The following is a 20,386-nucleotide window of genomic DNA, read 5'->3' on the forward strand; positions in this document are numbered from 1 at the left end:
AGGAATTTAACTCCAGGTCTTATTACTGTAGCCAACGCTTTTTCCATTTACCGTGTGGCCTCAGTTCCACGGTTCATGAAAGCGCAGGGAAAGGAGATGGGCTGCTTCAGTTGCCACCATGTATATGAGGGCTTTTATCCTAGTTTAGCTGTGGAATGTCAAGGCCTATGAGAAGTCACACTTCATGACTCCAGCGTGACAAGGGAACAGATAGAAGATATAAATGGATTATAAAATACAGTATCTAACAAACGCACACCACACCAGGGCAAAACGAAGTCCTGGGGTCTCACTGTCCTCATTTCAGAGTTGGTGGCCCACTGAGATTTGTTGGCTACAAGCTTTATGCCTGTGCTCTCTGGCACAGAGGATTCCACTTTCCTGAGTGTAGTTCTGGGCAATAAGTTCTTGGCTTAAGCTAGGTGACATACATCTTCAAGATCAGAGGGTCTTTAACCTTGAGTCCTTGACAATGCGTGATCCATTCTGTCCCACCAGAGAGTGACAGCCTTTCAAAGTGGCCTTTTAATGAAGGGACTGGTGGGAGGGAGATGTTTCAATATATATACCCTTTGAGCTTTTGGAATTTTGTGCTATCTGATTTTATTACCTATGCAAAAAAAGGGAAAAAAAAGAATGCAATTCCTTTTAAAAACGGCTGTTCCTTCATGCTTTACTTGATTGGTGCTGTTACTGCTCATACAGCTTCAATTTCAGTGATTGTAGCCCAAAGTTCCCTCAATAATTTATCAAGTCAATAAGGCTCTATTGTGTATCCAACACTGTAAAGCCATCAAATCAAGTACTGACTTCTTTCTTGTTTTAAATACAATACGCTTTGAAGTCTGGTCTCCATATTGGTACCGCGAAGTGCTTGGTTAATTTAACAAAGGGTTCTGAAAGCTATCTTTAGCAGAATGTACAAGGATTATCCTCGCACTTTAGTAGTGAGTTTGGGTTCCCAGACCTAGGTTAAGCCACCTCTTTTTTTTCCCCCTGTCGATGTCTTCCCACCAGACTCCCTCTCAGAAGTTTCACTGAGTTTAATGTAGAGCCCAAGATAGACCAGGACGGCATGGAAACCACACTCTTCTCGCTTTACCTCTCTGAGGCATTGTCAGTCAAGCATAACCAATGAAAACTCCCTACTTGGGTCCCACCCTCTTCTGTCCCTCTGTGGTGAGTGTCTTTCAGGGTGCGTGAGCCTGACCTTAATGGTGTTCGCTAGGCCAATACAGCACTCCTGCTTTGAACAAATGTCACTGAGATCCAGAGTTCCCTCCTGCCCTCCTCTGTCTCGGCTCGGAAACGCTGAGACTCTTTGGCATAGATTTTCCTCCTCACCTCAGCCAAATCCTCCTCCTAAACTTGTCTGGCTTGCTACTGTTAATTTTGACTAGCTTGGCTGTCCCTGGCCCCACTTGAATAACAGTTTCCCAGTGACCAGATGTCCCCCATGTTAGTGGACCAGGCTTGAAGCTCTATGTCCTGAAGCTCGGGTCACTCTTCTTCTGTTGAGTTGCCTGTCTTGTCTTTCTTGCCCACTGACCTGAGACTCCTATCAAGCAAAAGTGCCCATGACTTTTGCCTCTAGATTGACAACTGTACTGCTGGGGATCGGGAGGAGGGGGAGGGTAAAAGGCGCCACCATTTCAGCGTCTGAGAATGAGGGGGGTGAGCAGAGTCATCGGCAATTAGCGGATAATTAGCGCTGCTGACCCTTGGGGCTCGTCAGCTCTCCTGGGGCCAGCCCCCAGCAATCAGCCAAGGCAGGTCGAGAGTGTCAGGCCCGGGAATGAATAGGGCTCATCAGCAGCGCTGGAGCTGGGGAGCCAATCAGGGAAATTAATAGCAGAAGAGAGGGAGAGAGAGAGCGAGGGAGGGAGACAGATAGACAGACGAGAGATACAGACATAGGTGAGAAATGGGGGGGGGGTAGAATAAGCACGGGATAGGGGATAAGCCATAGGAATAGGGACAGAAAGGAGGGCAAGGCAGGGAAGAGCAGGAGGAAGGGAAAGGATGGGAGAAAGATGGAGGGGAAAGGTGAGAGGAATGGTAAGTACTTGGCATAGTGTGGGCCCTGGAGGAAATTACCCAGGAGGCCAGAGTGAGGGATTAGGGACCCCGGAGACCAAAGAGGGAATGAGGATGAAGGGGCAGAGCCCATGTCACGGGAGCCCAGCGGAGTGTGACTGGGGCTGGGAAGAAATGACCAAGAGGGAAAAGGGCCCCAGTACGAGTGGCCCTGAGCCTCTTGCCGTCCGTGCCTCGCGGCCGGAGCGGGCACCGAGGTCCTGTCCCGCCTCAGCCTCTGGGCTTACTCTTGACGCCGCCAAGTCCTTCGGCCCAGGAGCGGGGCGGGGGCGGCAGGGGCGGAGAGACACGTGGGGACACTGGCTCCGGGTCCGCAGAGGGCGGCGGCCCCGGGCGCTGTGGTCGGGCCCGTCCCTCCCGGTTCGCCCTCTTTGCCCGCCGCCCGGCGCCCCGTGCACGCCCTGGCCAACTGGGCAAAGTGGGGGGCGGGCGGGCTGGAGGGAGGGGCACCGGCCCAACAGCTGCAGCCGCCTTCTCCCCGGCCGCAAAGTTTCACAAAGCGGCGTGTCCGGCCTCATCAATCTCCATTAATAATAGTTGGTTGGGCCGCGGGGGGCGGGCGGGGTCCCGGGCCGGCCGGCAGGGCCGCTGGGAACGGGCTCTGCGGAGGGAGCGAGAGCCGGGCACGGCGGCGGCGGGCGGAGGGAGGAAGTGAAGCGTAATTTGAGGAAGATGGATGAGTCCGGAGGGCGACACCCCCAGCCCGCCCGCTCGCCCGCCCCCTCCCTCCTTATGAGAGAGAGGGAGCGCGGCGCCGGAGCCACACTGCGCCGAGCCCGCGCCCCGCCGCCACCTCGGCCCGGGAGCCCAGGAGCGAGCCCTGCGTGTCCGCGCGGGGCGCCCGAGCCGCGGGGCGCACGGCGGCGCCCGGAGGGGAGTGCCCCGGGGCGGCCGCAGCTCCGGGCACGATGCAGAGAGCCGGAGGCGGGGGCGCCCCCGGGGGGAGCGGCGGGGGCAGCGCGGGGGGCCCGGGCACTGCCTTCTCCATCGACTCCCTGATCGGGCCGCCGCCGCCGCGCTCCGGCCACTTGCTGTACACCGGCTACCCCATGTTCATGCCCTACCGGCCGCTAGTGCTGCCACAGGCGCTGGCCCCCGCGCCGCTGTCGGCCGGCCTCCCACCCCTCGCCCCGCTGGCCTCCTTTGCCGGCCGCCTTACCAACACCTTCTGCGCGGGGCTGGGCCAGGCCGTGCCCTCGATGGTGGCGCTGACCACTGCACTGCCCAGCTTCGCCGAGCCACCCGACGCCTTCTACGGGCCCCCGGAACTCGCTGCTGCCGCCGCTGCCACTGCTGCCCGAAACCACCCTGAGCCGGGCGGCCGACGCCCAGAGGGCGGGCTGGAAGCCGACGAGCTGCTGCCCGCCCGGGAGAAAGTGGCAGAAGCCCCACCGGCCCCGCAGCCGCACTTCTCAGAGACTTTCCCAAGTCTGCCGGGTAAGTGCTGGGGCCGACCGGGGCGTTGGGCGGGAGGCTTGTTACCCGGAAACCCCAGACGGCAGCCTGCTCGGAATGTCGGCACGTGCCCGGAGCCCTGGAATCCCAGGCCCGCAGATGGTGGGTTCTGCGGAACCATCGCCAACTCCGTTTCGGACACGGCACCTCTAGATCCCAGAGCCGTGCCCTGCTCGGCCTCCAGAGCGCGTGAAACCTCACCGAGGATCTCTCGGTGCTCCCTCCCAAATCTGTGCCTGTCCTCCCAGCATTCTAGTCCTGGAGTCTCTGCTCTCCTGGGTCTCCTTTCCAGAATCCCTTCATTTTTCTCATCTGCGGGGAACAGAGAAGCTCCAAGTGTGGGATTCCTGGGGAGAGCAGCAAGACCCCAGTCTGAGGTTACATTGGGGCAGCTGTCAATTCAGTACAGGGAGGGCACGTTCTGGCTTCTGAGGGGAAGGTCGTTTTGACCCTAAATGGGCTCTGTGAGTCCAGGGGCAAAGAGAGCATCTGAAAGCTGAGGTAATCCTATTGGTGCCATGTCTTCATCTTACTCAGAGAGGTCACTTCTGAATTGGCAGGTTTAGAGCTAAGCCTTACAGAACTGAGCAGCGAGTCGTGGGCCTAGGGAAACTGTAGCTGTCAGGGGTCCTAGCACCTGCTGGACCAGGGCTGACTGGAGGCCAAGAGAGAGGCTAAAGGCAGGGGTGGGTGGGATTGGGTGTGGCCCAAAGGCCTGGAGTCAGGAATTCAGCTAAGATTCTGGAACCAGTGAGATTCGGCTAAGAGCTAGTTCAGGAACCCTGGGTCCTCCATGGGGGAATGCCCTCTCACTAGAGGCAGGATGGCTTCCCTATTTATTGGTCCTTAACCCCCGGAAGCCAGAAAAGCTTTTGCCTATCCAGGAGCAGATCCAGGTGTGCTGACATACAAAGCACATACAATTTGGTGGCCCCTAGTTAAAAATAGGGGCTTCATGCAAGGGTGGGATTCTTGAAGCTTAAACTTCTTTAGCATCAGGATGGACCTGCCTCTGCTTAACTGTTCGTTGCATCCAGCTTAGCCGGTGGACGTGACCCCACCTGCTGACTAGCAGAGACTGGGAGGCGATGGCGATAGTCTTTTTGTCCTCGGCCAGGAGAGGGCAATTCCCAATGATAGGTTTCCTGGGCCCTTCCTTGAAATTGACCAAAGGGCTAATCACTCTTCCAGACCCCAAGGGCTGTTATAGAGCCCGTCTTCCTCTCCTTTTCCCCTTTAGTCCCAGGCATTTTGGCTTTGGGCATTCAGCTGTTGTTGTTTTTCCCGTACTGATTGGACCAGGAGGACCAAGCAACTAAAGTGTGAGCAGCATCTCCTAAGGAGGATCAAAAGGAAATGATAGAGCAGCTGGAAGGTGGGAGGAAACGTCCACGAGATAAAAAGGCCAGAGTGGGAGGGGGAAGGGAGAGCAGCCAGCAGGATGCTCAGAACAAGAAAGGATCAGAAGGATTTTTGGAATAGGATAGTCCTACGGCAGAAAAGAGCGTAAGGCAGGCCATCAGAGGGATGGCTTTGGAGGCAACAGATGCTAGAGGAAGGAGCAGACACACCTGGGAACGAGATGAGCTGAGGGAGAGGAGAGAGACACCCCAGCAGAAGGGAACTGAAGGGGGAATATGCCCAAACAATGGCAGGACAAGCAACTTGTCCTATTCTTGCAGGTTCCCCTCAGTTTTGATTTTTACCCATTTGTAAAATGGGGGCTCTTCTGAAGCAGGTAGAATAGTGGCTGTAAAACAAGACATTGAGAGAGAGGGAAAGTAATAAGTGGAGGAAAAGAACAGAAGAAAGATATTGAGGAAATAAGAATAAAGAAAGGCACTAACACGTGAGCTGTATATCCAGATTATCCAAAGAGAGAATGTGAGAGAGGACTGTCTATTGGAAGATGTATGTACAAGGGATTTTTAACCTGGGCCATATGAAAAGGGAACCATATCTCTGAATCAGAAATGTGTGTGTGTGTGTGTGTGTGTGTGTGTGTGTGTGTAAGAGTTCTGTCTTGAGAGAACTGGGAGGGAGCTGAATAAATATACTAGTAGGAAACGGAAAACTTTCAACACTAAGAGTAATTTTTAAAAAGGTTTTTCAATACTGAGAGTGATGTGAAACTGGAATTTATATATAGAGAATGATGAAGGAAAAATCATCATCTGAGGAAAATGTTGGATGCAAAAAAAAAAAAGACTTAATAGTTGGAGTAAAGACAAGGAATTTCTTTGCTAAGAATGGTGGGAAGGAGACCTTCTAAAGAGGAAGAATGGTGAGCGGTGCTGGAGTGAAGATAATCATTCATATTGGGAAGAGATACACATAAAAGGTTTATCGTGGGGCTTCTAGTGCAGAGCAGTACAGAGAGATTTGAGAAGAAACATTCCAAGAGCATAATGAGTGAGAGATCTTATCTGTGACTGCTACTTATCACTCTCAGGACAAACTCTCCAACTCTGCCTCACTGTGCCATTCATGCCCACTTACCTCCCGAGTCTTGATTTTCCCCTTAAAAGAAAAGGCAATTCCAGAAATGTGGGACATAAAATCAGTTTGGGGAGTGATGACACAGGGTCCATGCTGAAAATGGTGGAAAAAAACGAACACTCCATTTTGAAAATGTCTTAGAGTATTTAGCATGAAATAAGAGACTTCTCTGCTCAGATAATCGGATTGAAACCTTAACTTTAGAAGAGTAGGAGAAAGAAAGCTATCTTTCAAATGACAGAAGAGGAATTGCTGTCCTGGTGTGAATGGGTGACATTGATCTGAAATTATTAATTTACATTAGTTTAGTGTTTTACAGTTACTAGCCCCTTTAAATGAAATTATAGTGAAGATAGGCCAATTTGGAGGGTGATAAGTGAAGTTCTTTTTCTTGGGAATCGTAAGGACTATTTTTTTTTTTAATTTTGCTGAGCGTTAAGGCAGATACCACCCTACTAGAATTGATGAAGAAGAAAACAGAACTTTATTATGATTTGATTGCAGGGGTAGAAGCTATATTAGGCACAAAGAAATACTATGAACAGAAATAACGGGGTGGAAAAGGCAATGAGAATAGTAGATTGAAAAATCTATGTTTCAAGTGTGAGGAGCATTGAGTATAATCAGGGAAGGAATCTCAGTAGGAGCGGTGAAAGAGAAAAGAATTTTGAATTAGTAGGGAAGACTTAAAAGTATGAATGAACAGAAAAGTCCAGAGTAGTGCTGGCTAGCAAGGATTTATGTAATTAAATCCTAGGGGTTAGCTCAGTTGCTTAGAGCGTGGTGCTATTAACACCAAGGTTACCGGTTTGATCCCCTCATGGGCCACTGTGAGCTGCACCCTCGTCAAAAACAACAACAACAACAACAACAAAACCCATATAAAAAGTAAATAAAAACAGTTGAAATTAATATTTTATTTAACCCGATGTGTCCAAAATGTTATTTCAGCATTAATCAATATAAAAACGTTTAATGAGATGTTTTATATCCTCTTTTCATGCTAAGTCTTTGACATCCCGTGTGTATTTGACACTTCCAGCACAACTCAATTCAGAGTAGCCATTTTTGACACAGTCAATGTATTGACCAGTGGTGACCACATGCAACGTAACAACTCTAGGGAGTTATAAGAACAGAATAATGTGAAAGTGATGGGGGAAAGGAGCTTTGAGGAAAAAAGAAGTAGTGGGTAGTGACGTTCTCGATGTTAGGAATAATGGAGAGAAGAGAGTCGTGAGCTCTAAATGGCAGGAAAAAAAGAGAATTCTGCCTTGAGTGGGATGGGCAGAGAGGGTCTTCCGTGTGAAGGTGCAAGCTCTGACTGAGAGTAACTGAAGCTAACTTGACGCTGTGGAGCTATGGTGCAAATATACATCACACAGACAGTGGGTTAAGGGGATGCTCTGTGCTGGGGGGACGATGAAAAGAGCTGTCTGTTTGGAGAACTGCAGAAGAAAACTTTACATCGGGGGTATCTAGAGCAGTGATTCATTCAAGGAGAAAAGAGTTGGATTGCCTGGATACAAGTACTTAAGAAGTGAGGGATGGTAGATACTCCATATATAATTGTTGGATGGATGATAAAAATATAGTGAGAGATTGATATGAAAGATAATGCCAGTTGAGCGTGGTGAAGAAAACACTTGTAGTTGAGATGATCCAGAGAAGAAACCATGATGGGACAGACCTCAGAGAAGGCAGTGTAGTGAACTTTATCTTTAAAAACTAAGCAGAAAAAGATTTGCCAATTTCTGAATAGAGATTGGCAACAATAATGGAAATCATGCCAGAAGACCGGGGAAACTTACTAGGAGCATGATATTTGAATGCTGATTGCTGTAAGCAATTGTAGCTAGAGACCCTTTGAGATGACCATCAGTGAATTTCTGAATAGGTATCTATTATGACTGTCAAGATATATTTACTCATGAGAGAAACACAGGAAATGATTATGTGATGTGGAATCAGAGTTCTGTGATTAGAAACAGGAGGGAGATTTTCCTTGGAAGTGGGGTGTATTTTCCAAAAAAATGTTGAGGACGAGCATACAGTGAGAGTGATTGCTCCACCGACATTTAAAGAAAGGCAAATATTGCATTAACTTAATGTGAGGGAAGCAACATTTATCTAGGAGGCATGACACATGGGTTCCAGTCTCATCTTTAGGGTTCAGGTCACTCATTAGCCAGGCAATTGTGTCAAGTCGCTTAGTTCAATTCAGGGAACGTGTACTGTGTGCCTCTTATGGGCTTAGTATGTTCAGGACACTCTGGGAGATTCAAAGCCTTATAACTTCTCTAGGCTTCACTTTCCTCATCAGTAACATAAAAGTTTTGATTCAGATGATTTTTAATGTTCCTTTCAATTCCACAGAATAAAAGCTTATTTTTGTAGCCTTCGTGTTTAAAGTAGGGTTCTTAATATGGACTCCACGAACCTCTTGTGAGGGGACCTGTTAATTAAGGGTGGGGAAAAATTACATCTTTATTAATGTCTAACTAAAATTTAGCGCTTCCTTTAATTATAAATGTAGGCCAGAAACCACTGTAGTTTCAGTCATACCTGAGATCTTTGTCGCCAATTGAAATCACAGATATTTTCATATACATTTCTAGTCTTTGCAGGCATCTTTTTATTTATGAATTAATAAAGAAGCATATATGATTATAGCACAAATGCATTTTAAATGTTTGATAACTGTATGTTTACACAATTGGCCTCTAATATAATCCTATGTGTTTTAAGTTACACAAGTAAAAGCATTCTAGGTTTTATCAACCTGCCAAGGAGTTCATGGCTTGGAAAAGGTTAAAAATCCCTGGTTGAGAGAGAGAGAGAGAGAGAGAGCTCAGAAATGACAAGGGGAAACTTTGATTAGGATTGGAATGGGATACTGAGATGCCCTGTACCACAGTGGAGGTAACACCCAAGCAGTGGGAGAGAGAAGGGCCCTCTGCAGTGACATATGTAAATACGGAGATGTATATTATAAACAATCAGGGTTATTCGTAGCATCACGGGCATGGACAGTCTGTGCTGGGAATAATGGAAGAGAGGCAGTAACTGGAATGAGGAGGGGGAAATGCTTCGTTGGAAAGAAGGAAGAACACAATACGAGCAGGGCTTTGCCTGGAGAGTGATGTTACAGTGGGCAGCTACAGGCAAGAAAGAATTTTGCCTTAAAAGTAATGGGGAAAGAAGAACCTTTGCAGGGAAACTGGGAATTAGGAAATGGAAATGAGAGAAGTAATGGAGTGGATGTTCAAAAAGAGAACAAGGTTGACATAGGGATGATAAAGAGAGTGGTGGGAGAGAACTTTCATGTAGAGGGAGTGGGGAGATGCCCCCTGTGCTGAGGTGGAGAGAAGACAGACCAGTGGAAAGGACAGAGCTGTGTCTGCAGGTGGGATGCACAGCTGCAGAGGCCATGATGGAGTCGAAAGAGGTGTGGAGTAGGGGTCAGAAAGAAGAGGTTAGGGTATTTCATTGGAAATATGATCACGCTGGGGGAAAGTTATCAGCTTTGAGTCACGTGAGAGAAATGTTGATGTGCCTAATAGGGAGAAGAGATGCTTCAATTTGGTGTGAGAGAAGATGACCTACTCAGGTGGAATTAAGTTGTGGGAGGCAGAGAGAGCCCAGCACTGCAATGAAGCAGCGTCTTCAACCCCGTCTCCTCATGGGAGGGAAAGGAATCATCTAAGTGACGACACACACACACAAAATCTGTATTAGAAGTGGGGAGACTGGCGGGCAGAGACAAGGGTTCTGAGGTAAAAGCACGTGTGAAAAATGAGAACAGGAGAAACAGGCTACTGGTTCTGAACTGGGGGTAATGGGAGATGGGTTTCTTGACTGGATTCTGGCGGAAATGGTATTATAATAGAAGTAATGGCAAAGATGGAACTGAATTGGGAGCCATGGGGAGAGAAGTGAGGCAGCGATATACTGGGAGGAGAGAGGAGATGAAATTACCCTGAGCGTGAAGGCACAAAGCGCTCTGCGCTGGAATGGATGCTAAGTGTTCTATACATTATATGCAGATACTAGAAGTGTGGAACGGAGTGGTCTTGGCCAAATCACATCTCTGTCTTACCTCCCTCCTCGGTAAAATTAGGGCTTTGAGTTAGATGATCTGTAAGGTTGCTTCTAGCTCTACAATTCTGTTTTTATCTATAAGGATACCCTTATTCAGGAATTGTTTCCTTTAAAAAAAAAACAAGCATCTGGAGCATAGGGATTGGGGCAAATTCTACACTTTTCAGTGCTGAGTTGTCGCAGTAGCTGACAAGGAAGAGGGAGGCTGGGATATGTACGTCTTGAGGAAACCAGGGCTGAGCTTTAAGGCTTTGTCATTGCAGATCAGGGCCGTGTTACCTGCGCTATGGCTGTGTACAGCCCTCAGAAGAAATGAGAGAGAAAAACACTTGAGAAAGGTGGGAGTAGCTCTTCTCCAGGCCCAAAAGATTGAGGATCAATTGTAACTGATTTTACCTGGCGAGGAAGAAAGCAATGCCCGTGAGGGAGGGAGAAAAAGAAAGGGTGCGTTGTAGAATCAGTTCCTGTGTGGAATCATTCCTGGCCTTTTATATTATTTGTCCAATAGGTACAGTATTTATGATAGGGTGACATTAGAATTCAGCCTCTTTTTCATTCAGTGTTAACAAAGAGATGTGGTGTCGTGCAGAGGAACGAGCACGGGCTTTGAATACAGATCTTGGCGCCAGCCACCCTTTCTTGTGACCTACCATGAAATACTAACCTCTGAAGTCTCAGTTTCCTCACCAGTAAAATAGGGGCAACAATACTTACCTCACAGAATTAAGGATGAAATCAGGAGATATTTGTCCAGCATCCTAAAGTACTAGGTGTGAAAGAAATGATCCATGTTCTCCTTGCTCTGGAAATGGATGGAGAGCTTCCCTGGGAATTAAGTTGGGGAAGACATCTTCCCTAGGAATTGTGTAGGGTAGGTGACACTCTCTCTACTGATAAGCACGATATTTCTGGGAATAATAGAAAGAGCGCTGTATTCTGAGAACTGTTCACACGGAAACTGCCAGGAGAGAACATTGTATGAATCTAATGGGGGAAGAGTAAACGTTTGCGTTTGGCTCTTTCTCCGTCCTTTCAGCCTCCCTGTCTGACATTTAGCATCCTCTGTAGACCTAAGGCTGCCCAAAGCCCTGCCCTGTCCCCCGGGGGCCTGTTCCTCCTTTCTCTCCATTTAAAAAAAAAAAAATCACCTCTCCTTTTTTCTTCATCGAAATTCCTATCCCTACATATGTCTGATCTCAATGTGTTAGGAGCAAAGCCATTGGATTAAAATAATTCACACTCAGATGGATGAAGGAGGTTTTTTTAAAGTCCAAATGAATTTCAAGCTGTTGGAGTTTTAGGTGCTGTTATTACGAATAATTTCAGGCAATGTGGAAACATGATTTTGGATGGGAGAGTTGTGGGAGTAGGGTGGGGAGGCTTGCTTCCCCTGGAGTCATGTGATCATTGTCACTTCTAGTTAGAGCATTGTATGGCGTCAGAGCTCTTTCCATTACTAGTGACAGTAGCTCAATTCTGATTTGCGCTAAAATGGGACAGTTATTGATTCACGTGACTACGAGGAATACAAACAGTGTTGTTAGTTCTTTTTTTCTTACTCTCAACCTGGCTTCTCTCTGTGTCTTCACCTCATTCTCTCCTGAGGAGGCAGGTGGCACAAGCACAGGCAGCATTTCATTTTTAAAACCCCAGGTTGGGACCCCAGTGAATTCTAGCACATATAACATCCTAGGATGACTGATTAAGCAGCTTGAGTCAGGTCCCCAGGGAGGTGGGATGTTTGGATTGGTCAGATGCAGGTCCCATGCCTGCATGTCATGAAGGTGGAGAAACGTCACTGACAATCCCAGTGCCTAAAGGAAGGGGCACTGGGCGGACAGAAACCAACTCCAAACAGATCCCTCACTCAACCAGAAAGAAGGACAAAAGCATACCTTTAGCTCCCTTTTAGTATGAGGAAGGAAAGCCTTCTCCCGGGCTAGGTACGTAGACCTAGGAGTGACAGAAGAAATACCAGGAGTGAGGCTCTGAAAAAAGAGCTCTCTAATGAGGAAGGGAGAGAGAGAGGAAGACGGCAGAAAATTGCTGTTTCTCAACCAGGCTGATTCATGAACAAGAAAGAGCTGTACTTGACGGGTGAGGGAGACAGTTGCAAACTAGACGCTAGAGAAAATTGATAGTAAAACAAAGCTGTTTCCATAGTTTGGCAATATTATTTTTCAAATGTGAAAATGCGTTTCTAAATAGAAGGAATGTTGACTGGTAAGATTACATTATACAAACCAATAATGACAGGAAAAAAAGAATACGAGAAAGAGCTGGTGGGAATTTTGCTTTGGGATATGAGGAGAGGAATAGCCTGTTAAAGGACCGAGGTGAAATTTGGTGAGTGCAGCCTCTCCTACAGCAATTTGAAGACTCTTCTCTGAGAATGTTGAGGGGAAGGTAGTAATCGGGCTAGCGCTCTGTGGTGATAAGTGAAAGGGGTGAGGTCTAAACTAAAACTGGATTTGGTAGGAAGGTTATTTATCTGATGAGGCATCGGGGAAAGGACTTTGTATTTCGAGTGGGAGGAGAAAAGAAGCTAAAAGGATAAAACGGCAAAGGATAAAACAGCATTGATTATTTAGGAGACCAAGTTTCTAGGCCTGGCCCTGTCCCTCACTGTACGACTTAGGAAAATCATTTAATCTTTCCGAAACTCAGTATCTTCAGCTGAAAATGAGGTTCCTAGTCTCTCAGTACTACTACTAATAAATAGGTCTACTCCAACTTGAGTGAGAAGATCACATAATGCATGTGGAAGTGTTTGGGGAAAGCTGACGCTTAATCAGCAACGAGCTCTGAGCTTGGGCTGCTGGGAAAATTGCCCGCAATTCGTTCTGAAGGTGGGAGAGGCTCTGGATGACAGTGGTGGAGAGAACATTCTCACGTCGACCTGGAGTCAAGTATGCCAAAGAGTCATGGGACGAATAGAGAAAGTGAAAATGAATGTTCCTTCTTGTTCCTAAAATGATAGGACGGAGCAATAGCATCACGGAGGCATGAAAGTCATGGGGATGAGTGAAAAGCCAACTGAAAGTCAGCTCGTTGCTGTGGATGATGGGAGAAAGCACTGTCTCTGAGAAGAACAGAGAAATCCTTCTGTGCTGGGCATGAGGGTTGATGAGGAGTTAGAAATGAGAGGGGTGGCAAATGTACCTCTTTTTTATTTTTTGAGGGATGACCTGGGTTTCTTCCCACCTTTTGACACCTCCCCCACCAAAAAAAAAAGAAAATTGGTTCTGTATGTAGGAAGCTGAGTCATTGACCTGATGAGGAGAATCAGGAGACTCTGTGTCCTGAGAGTGGCTGGGGGCTGTGAAGGCAGTTTGTCTTGAAGTGGAAGGAAGGGAAGTGAGAACTGAGTGGAATGCGGGGGAGACTTCTCTTCCGTGCAGAATAAAGACTATTGATTTTATATCAACTAGAACAGAGCAGGGTGGATGAGGGACAGCACAGGAACTCGTACGTTCCCATAGCTGGGATCTAACATGGTTTTCTACTCCCAGGGTGCTTTTCTGCACCAGAACTCCAGCCCACCATCCTTGGTGACCACAGCTAGGGGACACCCCCTCCAGATGGCACGAGCCTGGTGCTGTTGATTCTTTCTACTGGAAAATACCTGCCATGGATTCTTTGGCCCTTGATTTCTTCTCCAGCCTGACTGGGCCCATTACCAAGATGGGGCTTCTCTGTATCTGTGGAGCTGCTTCCCTTCCTCTTGGAAGGCAGACCCCCTGTGAGCACGTCCCCGGAGCCTCAGCGCTGCTCTTCTGAGTGGGGTTAACGCCCTGGCACGGCCTTTATGAATACTTGTGGCTCAAACCTTGTGATTTCTGGTACTTAGGGTAATAGTACCCACCGGAAGAATTCACAATGAACTCTGAATATTTCCTAATAACCAGTCTGCCCCATAGTTACCCCCCTGGGCAGACACCACACTTTTTTCACTGACTCTCGACTTGCCCACAGGGAACAAGTTGAAAACTTAATCTACTCTTCTGTTACTTGTAATAACATGTTCATACACAAAGGACAGAACCTTTGGATCTGTTTGGCTTACCTACCAAACACAGTCAAATCATTTCCAATTAAAAATTTTCCTTTTGCTGAAATTATTCTCATCAGAATCATTATTTCCCATGTAAAATTTTTGATGAAGTCTTAGTTTGTTGATCAAGTTTTTTGTTCCTATCAACCAGTTAGGGCATCTATAATTAGAAATGTACTTTTAGTGACATGGTATCTACCAAGCCCAATTATTCTAAATCAAATTTTGCAAACAGAAATTTTATCAAAAAGATTTGCTTCTGTCCATTTTTAGTCAATAACACACTTTTTTATGTGCAACTTTTGTTTTATTTTGTTTAATATTCATTACAAATCAGATAAAATAGTTTGCATTTATTTCTTAGCTAATTCAAGAGAAAATAGTCAGCTGTTTCAGGATTGCTATATTGTAAAGGATTGGTTGTAAAGGATTGTATTGCTCATTCAGTTCTTCTGAATGTTCTTCTATCACTTTGCGTATTGTATTGCATTCTAACGTACTCCACTGTTGGTGGAGCAGAGTAAATGGCAGGGCCAAAATGTTTTGCTTTGCTCCAAATGGATCAATGTTTGGGTAAAAAAGGTAGGGGGGAGGGGTTCAAAATCAAAAAAGCTTTTTGCTCTCTTTTTTCTTCTTGATTTGTTCCCCTGTTTTCTCTCTCTCATCTCTAAACTTTTTAGATCTTTCAATTCCTCTGTCATTTAAATCTTCTGCCACTATGTCTACCCTCCTTCTCTCCTGCCTCACGCCTCTGTCTGCCTGCTTTCCTTCTCTCTCCCACTCCTCCTCGGTCTCATTCACTGTCCCATACTCTCAGGGAGCTGTATTTTCCCCTCTGGGTTGCTTTCTTCTTTGTCCCACCCCCATCTCCTTCCAAGAGTTGCTTATCAGAGCCCTCAGTGTCATGATTATAAAGGCGCAGAGAGAAACTCTTGTCCCTGCCTCTCAGCATCCCACTGGGATCAAGTAACCACGAGAGGTTGTGAACCTGTGCTTCTCGCCTGGCTTTAAAAGCAGCACTGAGGGTGGCCCGCTTATGTGGCCTTGATTTTATGGGATCTGTCTGAAGACAGAGGGATGGATGATGTGATCTCAGGGGGGCCCTGCCAGATCAAGGAACCTGGGAGCCTCATCTCAATCATCATCAATTTAGATTTATTGGCCAGCCCTCGGGTACCCCAAGCTGTGCTCGATGAGTTCATCCTTCAAGCCCTAAAATCCCGTTGCTGCCTTTTTAGCAGCTGTTTAAAATATTGTAATATTGGTCCAAGTTTTCCCAAGATTCTGTTTTTTCTGTGATTATTTACTACAAACCATGTTTTAAAAGTTAAAAGTTAGAGGATGTAGTAATAATGTTGGCGATTGTCCTTCATTTTTTTAGCATAAGACCCTGTAGATTCCCATTCCATGTGGGTTCCTCTGCAGCTACTGTGAGACCAGAGGGCATCCTGAAAAGTGGGCAGGATACTCATGGAGAGAATGTCTCATGGGCACCGGAGCTGGGATGGGGCGGGATATAGGTAGGGAATATCTTAAGAGAAGCTTGGGAAAGGAAGGAGAGAGAGAGAGAGAGAGAGAGAGAGAGAGAGAGAGAGAGAGAAAGAGAGAGAGAGAGCGAGCTTGGGAATAGTTTTAGTCAGCAAATATCTATTGAGTGCCTACTCTGTGCAGGTAATTTTCTAGATGCTGAAGATACAGCAGTGAAAAACTATATCAAAAATCCCTACCTTCATGGAGTTTATATTCTAATAAGAAGAGAGGGAGAGCGCCAATAAAATGAATAAACAAAGTTGGTGACATGTATTTTAGCAATAAACAAAGCAGAGGTGGGGAGTACTGAGAATTTTAATTTTAAAAGAGTGATAAAGACCTTTACTTTAGGGAATGAGCCGGTGCCGAACTCTAGGTGAAGGGTACGTATAATATTCCAGAGAAGAACCTGGGGAAGGGGGTGAGGGCGGAAGCAGGAAAAGCAGTTTGGAGGAAATGTCAGTGCACCAGGGGAGAGGTGACTTGGAGTATTTGGATGCACAGGAGCTGGTGAGAAGAGGTCAGAGTCTGCGTGTATTTTACAGGCAGCAGCACTCACGACCAGTACCCGCTGGTGGATTGGGCCTGGGCTGTAAGAGAGCGAAGGTTTGAACAACACGGAGGATGGAGTTGCCTGAGATGGGAAAGAGCTGGTGTGGGGCTGGGGCAAGAGCTGGCTTGGGAGAAAGATGGCGAGTTCAGTCTGCGACATGTTGAGTTTGCATTCTGTGGACGTGGAAACTAGCGTGAGGAAGAGCCCTGACACATGAAGGAGGAAACCTAGGCTGAGTCTTGCAGGAACTAAAAAGGATTTGGCCGGGGATGAGGCAGGAAGGAAGCAGGGTGGTGAGAGGCGTGTCCTGAGGAGCGCATTCTCAGAGCACAGGAAGCCGGCAGCTGGGAAGGAGACAAGGAAGGCCAGTTGCTGCTGAAAACAGTATAGGAGGCGGGGTGCACTGAACTGGGGTGGGCCGCGTGGGTTTGGAGAAGGTTACATAAAGAGTGAAGCGCTACAGGGAGAAAAGGGGCTGGGGGGTAAAAATACTTCTGAGGGGTGAAGAAGCAGACCGAGATGGAGGTGGGATCTGGACATGGACCGAGGGTTCTGGCCTCTAAGGGAAATGTCCCCGTGGCTCTGGAGGGAAAGGCATCGGGGCATCAGTGAGGGTAAAGGGCCAGCCCTGGGCAGGGGGAGGGGGTTGGCTGTCGCTGGTCCCGGAGGCCCTGCTGGCGCTCAGGCAGATGGGGGTGGGGTTAGAGGTCAGCTCTGCGTGCTGGAAGGTGCTCTAGCCACGTATCCACGTGCGCACCCCTTTTCTCTTATACAGCATTTCACCGTTCCCGGAAGTGATTTTGTTTTGGGTTGTATTCTCAGTCACGGGATGCTCGTGAGCGTGCATGTGAGATGTGGAGAGTGTAAATGCACTCCCACATTTGTGAAGTCCTGCCCACCTTTACTCAGTGAACTCGATGGGTAAGGAGCTAGTCAGTTTATGGATTATCCATTTTCTCTTGTTCTCGTTCCTGTTGGTTGGTTTTCTTTCGACTTTTTGCTGTTTGACTTATCGGTCCTTTGGGCAGAAAACAAGAGATTTTGCGAAATTCAAACACTGAAAACATTTGTAGTGCATTATTTGCAGATCTGGCAAAAACATCAGTGGGTTAAGAATAAACCCAATGGTTGAATTAAATTTTAGAATTACGTACGGGCTAACATGTTTGTATGGCTGTGATTACACATAATCAGTGACCTAAATGAGACTTGCTGTTTTACCCTCTGTATTTTTCCTTGCCGCAGTTCTGTTTCTTCCCATATTCCCTCCGTTTTCCCAGCTCACATCAAGCTCAGGGTCCTCAGGATTCTGAACTTGAGCAGAAAGCAGCTGTGCTGCTGCTCAGCAATCTTGACTAAGAGAGGGGAGGTGGAAAAGCGATGACGTCATTCTAAAATAAGGAGAAAGACTGAAAGAGGCTTCGGGGGGCTAAGTAATTGGAAGAAACATCGGGCCATGTGGCTGCGAGGGGTCCCCATTCTGGGCTGGATGGTCTGGTTAAGGACAATTGGGAAGGGGGTGCAGTAAGGAAACCTTCTGACTCCTAGATTTGTGGATAACATTTCTTGGACCCAGATTTTGGGAGTAGGGGTGGGGAATCAGATGACCCTCAAGTTCCCATCTGGAAATGAGATTCTATGATTCTAGATCTAAGTGAGGGAAGGAGGGGAGACAGAACAGAGGTCCACACGTAGCTCTCCCCACTGGGCTGGATGAGGCTTCCTAGGAGAATAAAAGACCAACAGCCCCCCTGGGCCCCTCTAGCCTGCGAAGGTAGACTGTCCTACGTCGCCCACTCCTGCTGACCTGACCCCTGAACCCAGACCAGCACCTGAAAGGCTCCTAAGCCACGTCCTCGGCTTCATTCTGGGCCGAGGCTGCGTGGTCTGGGTTCGCAGAAACCCCGGCGGTGTGAGTAGGCAGAACGAGGTGCAGGTGGTGGGAATGCTGAGGGGACAGCCCTGGGGATTACGTTCCTCTGACAGACATGCCTGCCCGCCCCCACTTTGCTGTAGTGAAATCTGTGCTGGTTAATTCCTTTCTTCCCATTTCTGTCTTCCCTGAACCTCTTCCCCACCCCTCATCCTGGATGTGCCGTCCGTGTCTGCCCCCCTCTCCATCTCACCCCCTCCACGTCTGTCTCTCTTCCTGCTGTCCGTCCGGCCACGGTTCCACGGTTCCACGTGCCTCCTTCAACCTGTCTGCCTTTCCCTGCCTTCTTGGTCTTCGCTCCCCAGAGGGGAAGGTGTACAGCTCAGACGAGGAGAAGCTGGAGGCACCCGCGAGAGACCCGGCGGGCAGCGAACAGGAGGAAGAGGGCTCGGGTGGTGACAGTGAGGACGACGGTTTCCTGGACAGCTCTGCAGGGGGCCCAGGGGTGCTCCTGGGACCGAAACCGAAACTCAAGGGGAGCCTGGGGGCTGGCACTGAGGACACAGCCCCAGTGGCAGCAGGAGTCACAGCTCCTGGGGGCAAAAGCAGGCGCCGCCGCACGGCTTTTACCAGCGAGCAGCTCTTGGAACTGGAGAAAGAGTTTCACTGCAAGAAATACCTGAGCTTGACCGAGCGCTCGCAGATCGCCCACGCGCTCAAGCTCAGCGAGGTGCAGGTCAAGATCTGGTTTCAGAATCGGAGGGCCAAGTGGAAGCGCATCAAAGCTGGCAACGTGAGCAGCCGTTCTGGGGAGCCCGTCAGAAACCCCAAGATTGTGGTGCCCATACCGGTGCACGTGAACCGGTTTGCCGTGCGGAGCCAGCACCAACAGATGGAACAGGGGGCCCGGCCCTGACGCGCCTCCCCAGGACTGTGCTGCTCTGAGACTGGGTGGCAGTTCTGCAGAGCGGAGGGGTCCCCGCTGTGACTCTGCCCGGGCAGGGGCTCAGATGGCGATGGACTTAGCTCCAGGGCTGCTCTCCTGGCCACCTGAGGTGTGAGCACGTGGCCCTGAGCCTGTACCAGAGACCCTCAGGACCGGGGCGTCAGGGTGCCAGGGGCTCGGATTCCCGTTGGGACTGAGGGGGACTCCTGGGGACGGGGTGGGTTCTAAAATGCCTAGGGCCTGAAAGGTTCCTGGAATCACTTCTGACGGGTGGGAGGAACCCAGGGCGATGCCTCGCCACGCGGATCACAGCTCCTTATTTATTTTGTGTAAAGTTTGTATATATCGATCCATCAGCCTCTGTCTGTCTGTCTGCACCCCTGAGAGGGACTGGGAAAGTGGTGTTTCCTCCATCCAGCCAGAGTTGAGTTTCGTTTTACTGCCCCCGCGTGGGTACTGTCTTGTCTGTCTATAGTACAAGGACATGCAAAGAAACGAAAGGGACGGTCACTCACCTCCTTAGGAGCTCCTCGGGACACACCATCTCCTCCCACGTAACCTACCTCCGTGTCATCCTTTCCCACTGAGACCTCATGCTCCTAACTGCACTTTCCTTGACCCATTAAACAGGCGAGCTTCCTCTTTCTTCTCTTTGGAAACGCTGGCAGCCTTCAGGACAGAGGTGTCACTCCCTTCTAGTATTACAGCGGAATGACGTATGTCGTGACCCTCGTTTAGCTGGGGTATGTCCAGGCCCCGCCTAACTAGGTAGCGGTTACCAGTCTTGCCACTGACGGGCGGACCGGGGACCTCACCCTCATCCGCTGGGACGGCAGTCATCTTTTTCTACACAGAGGACACAGCAGCTTAGTCTCTCCCTGTCCCTCTGGTATTCCAGACATGAGGGTCTGGAGGAAACGACCCATTTGCACTGCTGTTTCTTATGGCATTAATTACGGTCTCTCCTTCTCCCCATCACAGCCTTTACAAAGCTCGGGATACCAAACCCTCTTCTGTTAGAAAACGAGACTGGGTGAGAAGGCCCACTGCAAAGTGGACGAGGTAGGAAAGACTGATGGTTCTGGAATGGTATGTAGTACGGGGGAAGCTATGGAGCTAGGAATTTGGAGCTTTGGGGTTGCAACTCTATGAGCAAATTAAGGAACATTCGTGGCCCCTAACTTAGGAAGTTCTCACCCTTCAACAGGTACAGGGGTTTCCCCTAGGTTTTCTTTCTAGAATAACTAAGGGATAGAGGAAAAAGCCGGGGCTCTGGAT

The 20,386-nt window shown here is 48.5% G+C and overlaps 1 protein-coding gene across 2 annotated transcripts; it reads left to right on the plus strand.

Moving 5' to 3' along the window:
• The first annotated feature begins 1,764 nt into the window (after positions 1-1,764).
• Positions 1,765-19,471, plus strand: GBX1 (gastrulation brain homeobox 1). Of its 2 annotated transcripts, XM_019712777.2 has the most exons (3): positions 2,918-3,534; positions 4,595-4,597; positions 18,528-19,471. In XM_019712777.2, exons 1-3 carry the CDS (start codon positions 3,006-3,008, stop codon positions 19,076-19,078), a joined length of 1,083 nt encoding a protein of 360 aa, XP_019568336.2. In that variant the 5' UTR covers positions 2,918-3,005; the 3' UTR covers positions 19,079-19,471. The 2 variants fall into 2 exon arrangements, with proteins under 2 accessions (XP_074171228.1, XP_019568336.2); XM_074315127.1 differs by lacking the exon at positions 4,595-4,597 and having other exon boundaries at positions 1,765-3,534; positions 18,528-19,467.
• Positions 19,472-20,386: the final 915 nt, after the last annotated feature.

The sequence above is a fragment of the Rhinolophus sinicus genome, linkage group LG11 (assembly GCF_036562045.2).
Source record: "Rhinolophus sinicus isolate RSC01 linkage group LG11, ASM3656204v1, whole genome shotgun sequence".
NCBI lineage: Eukaryota > Metazoa > Chordata > Mammalia > Chiroptera > Rhinolophidae > Rhinolophus > Rhinolophus sinicus.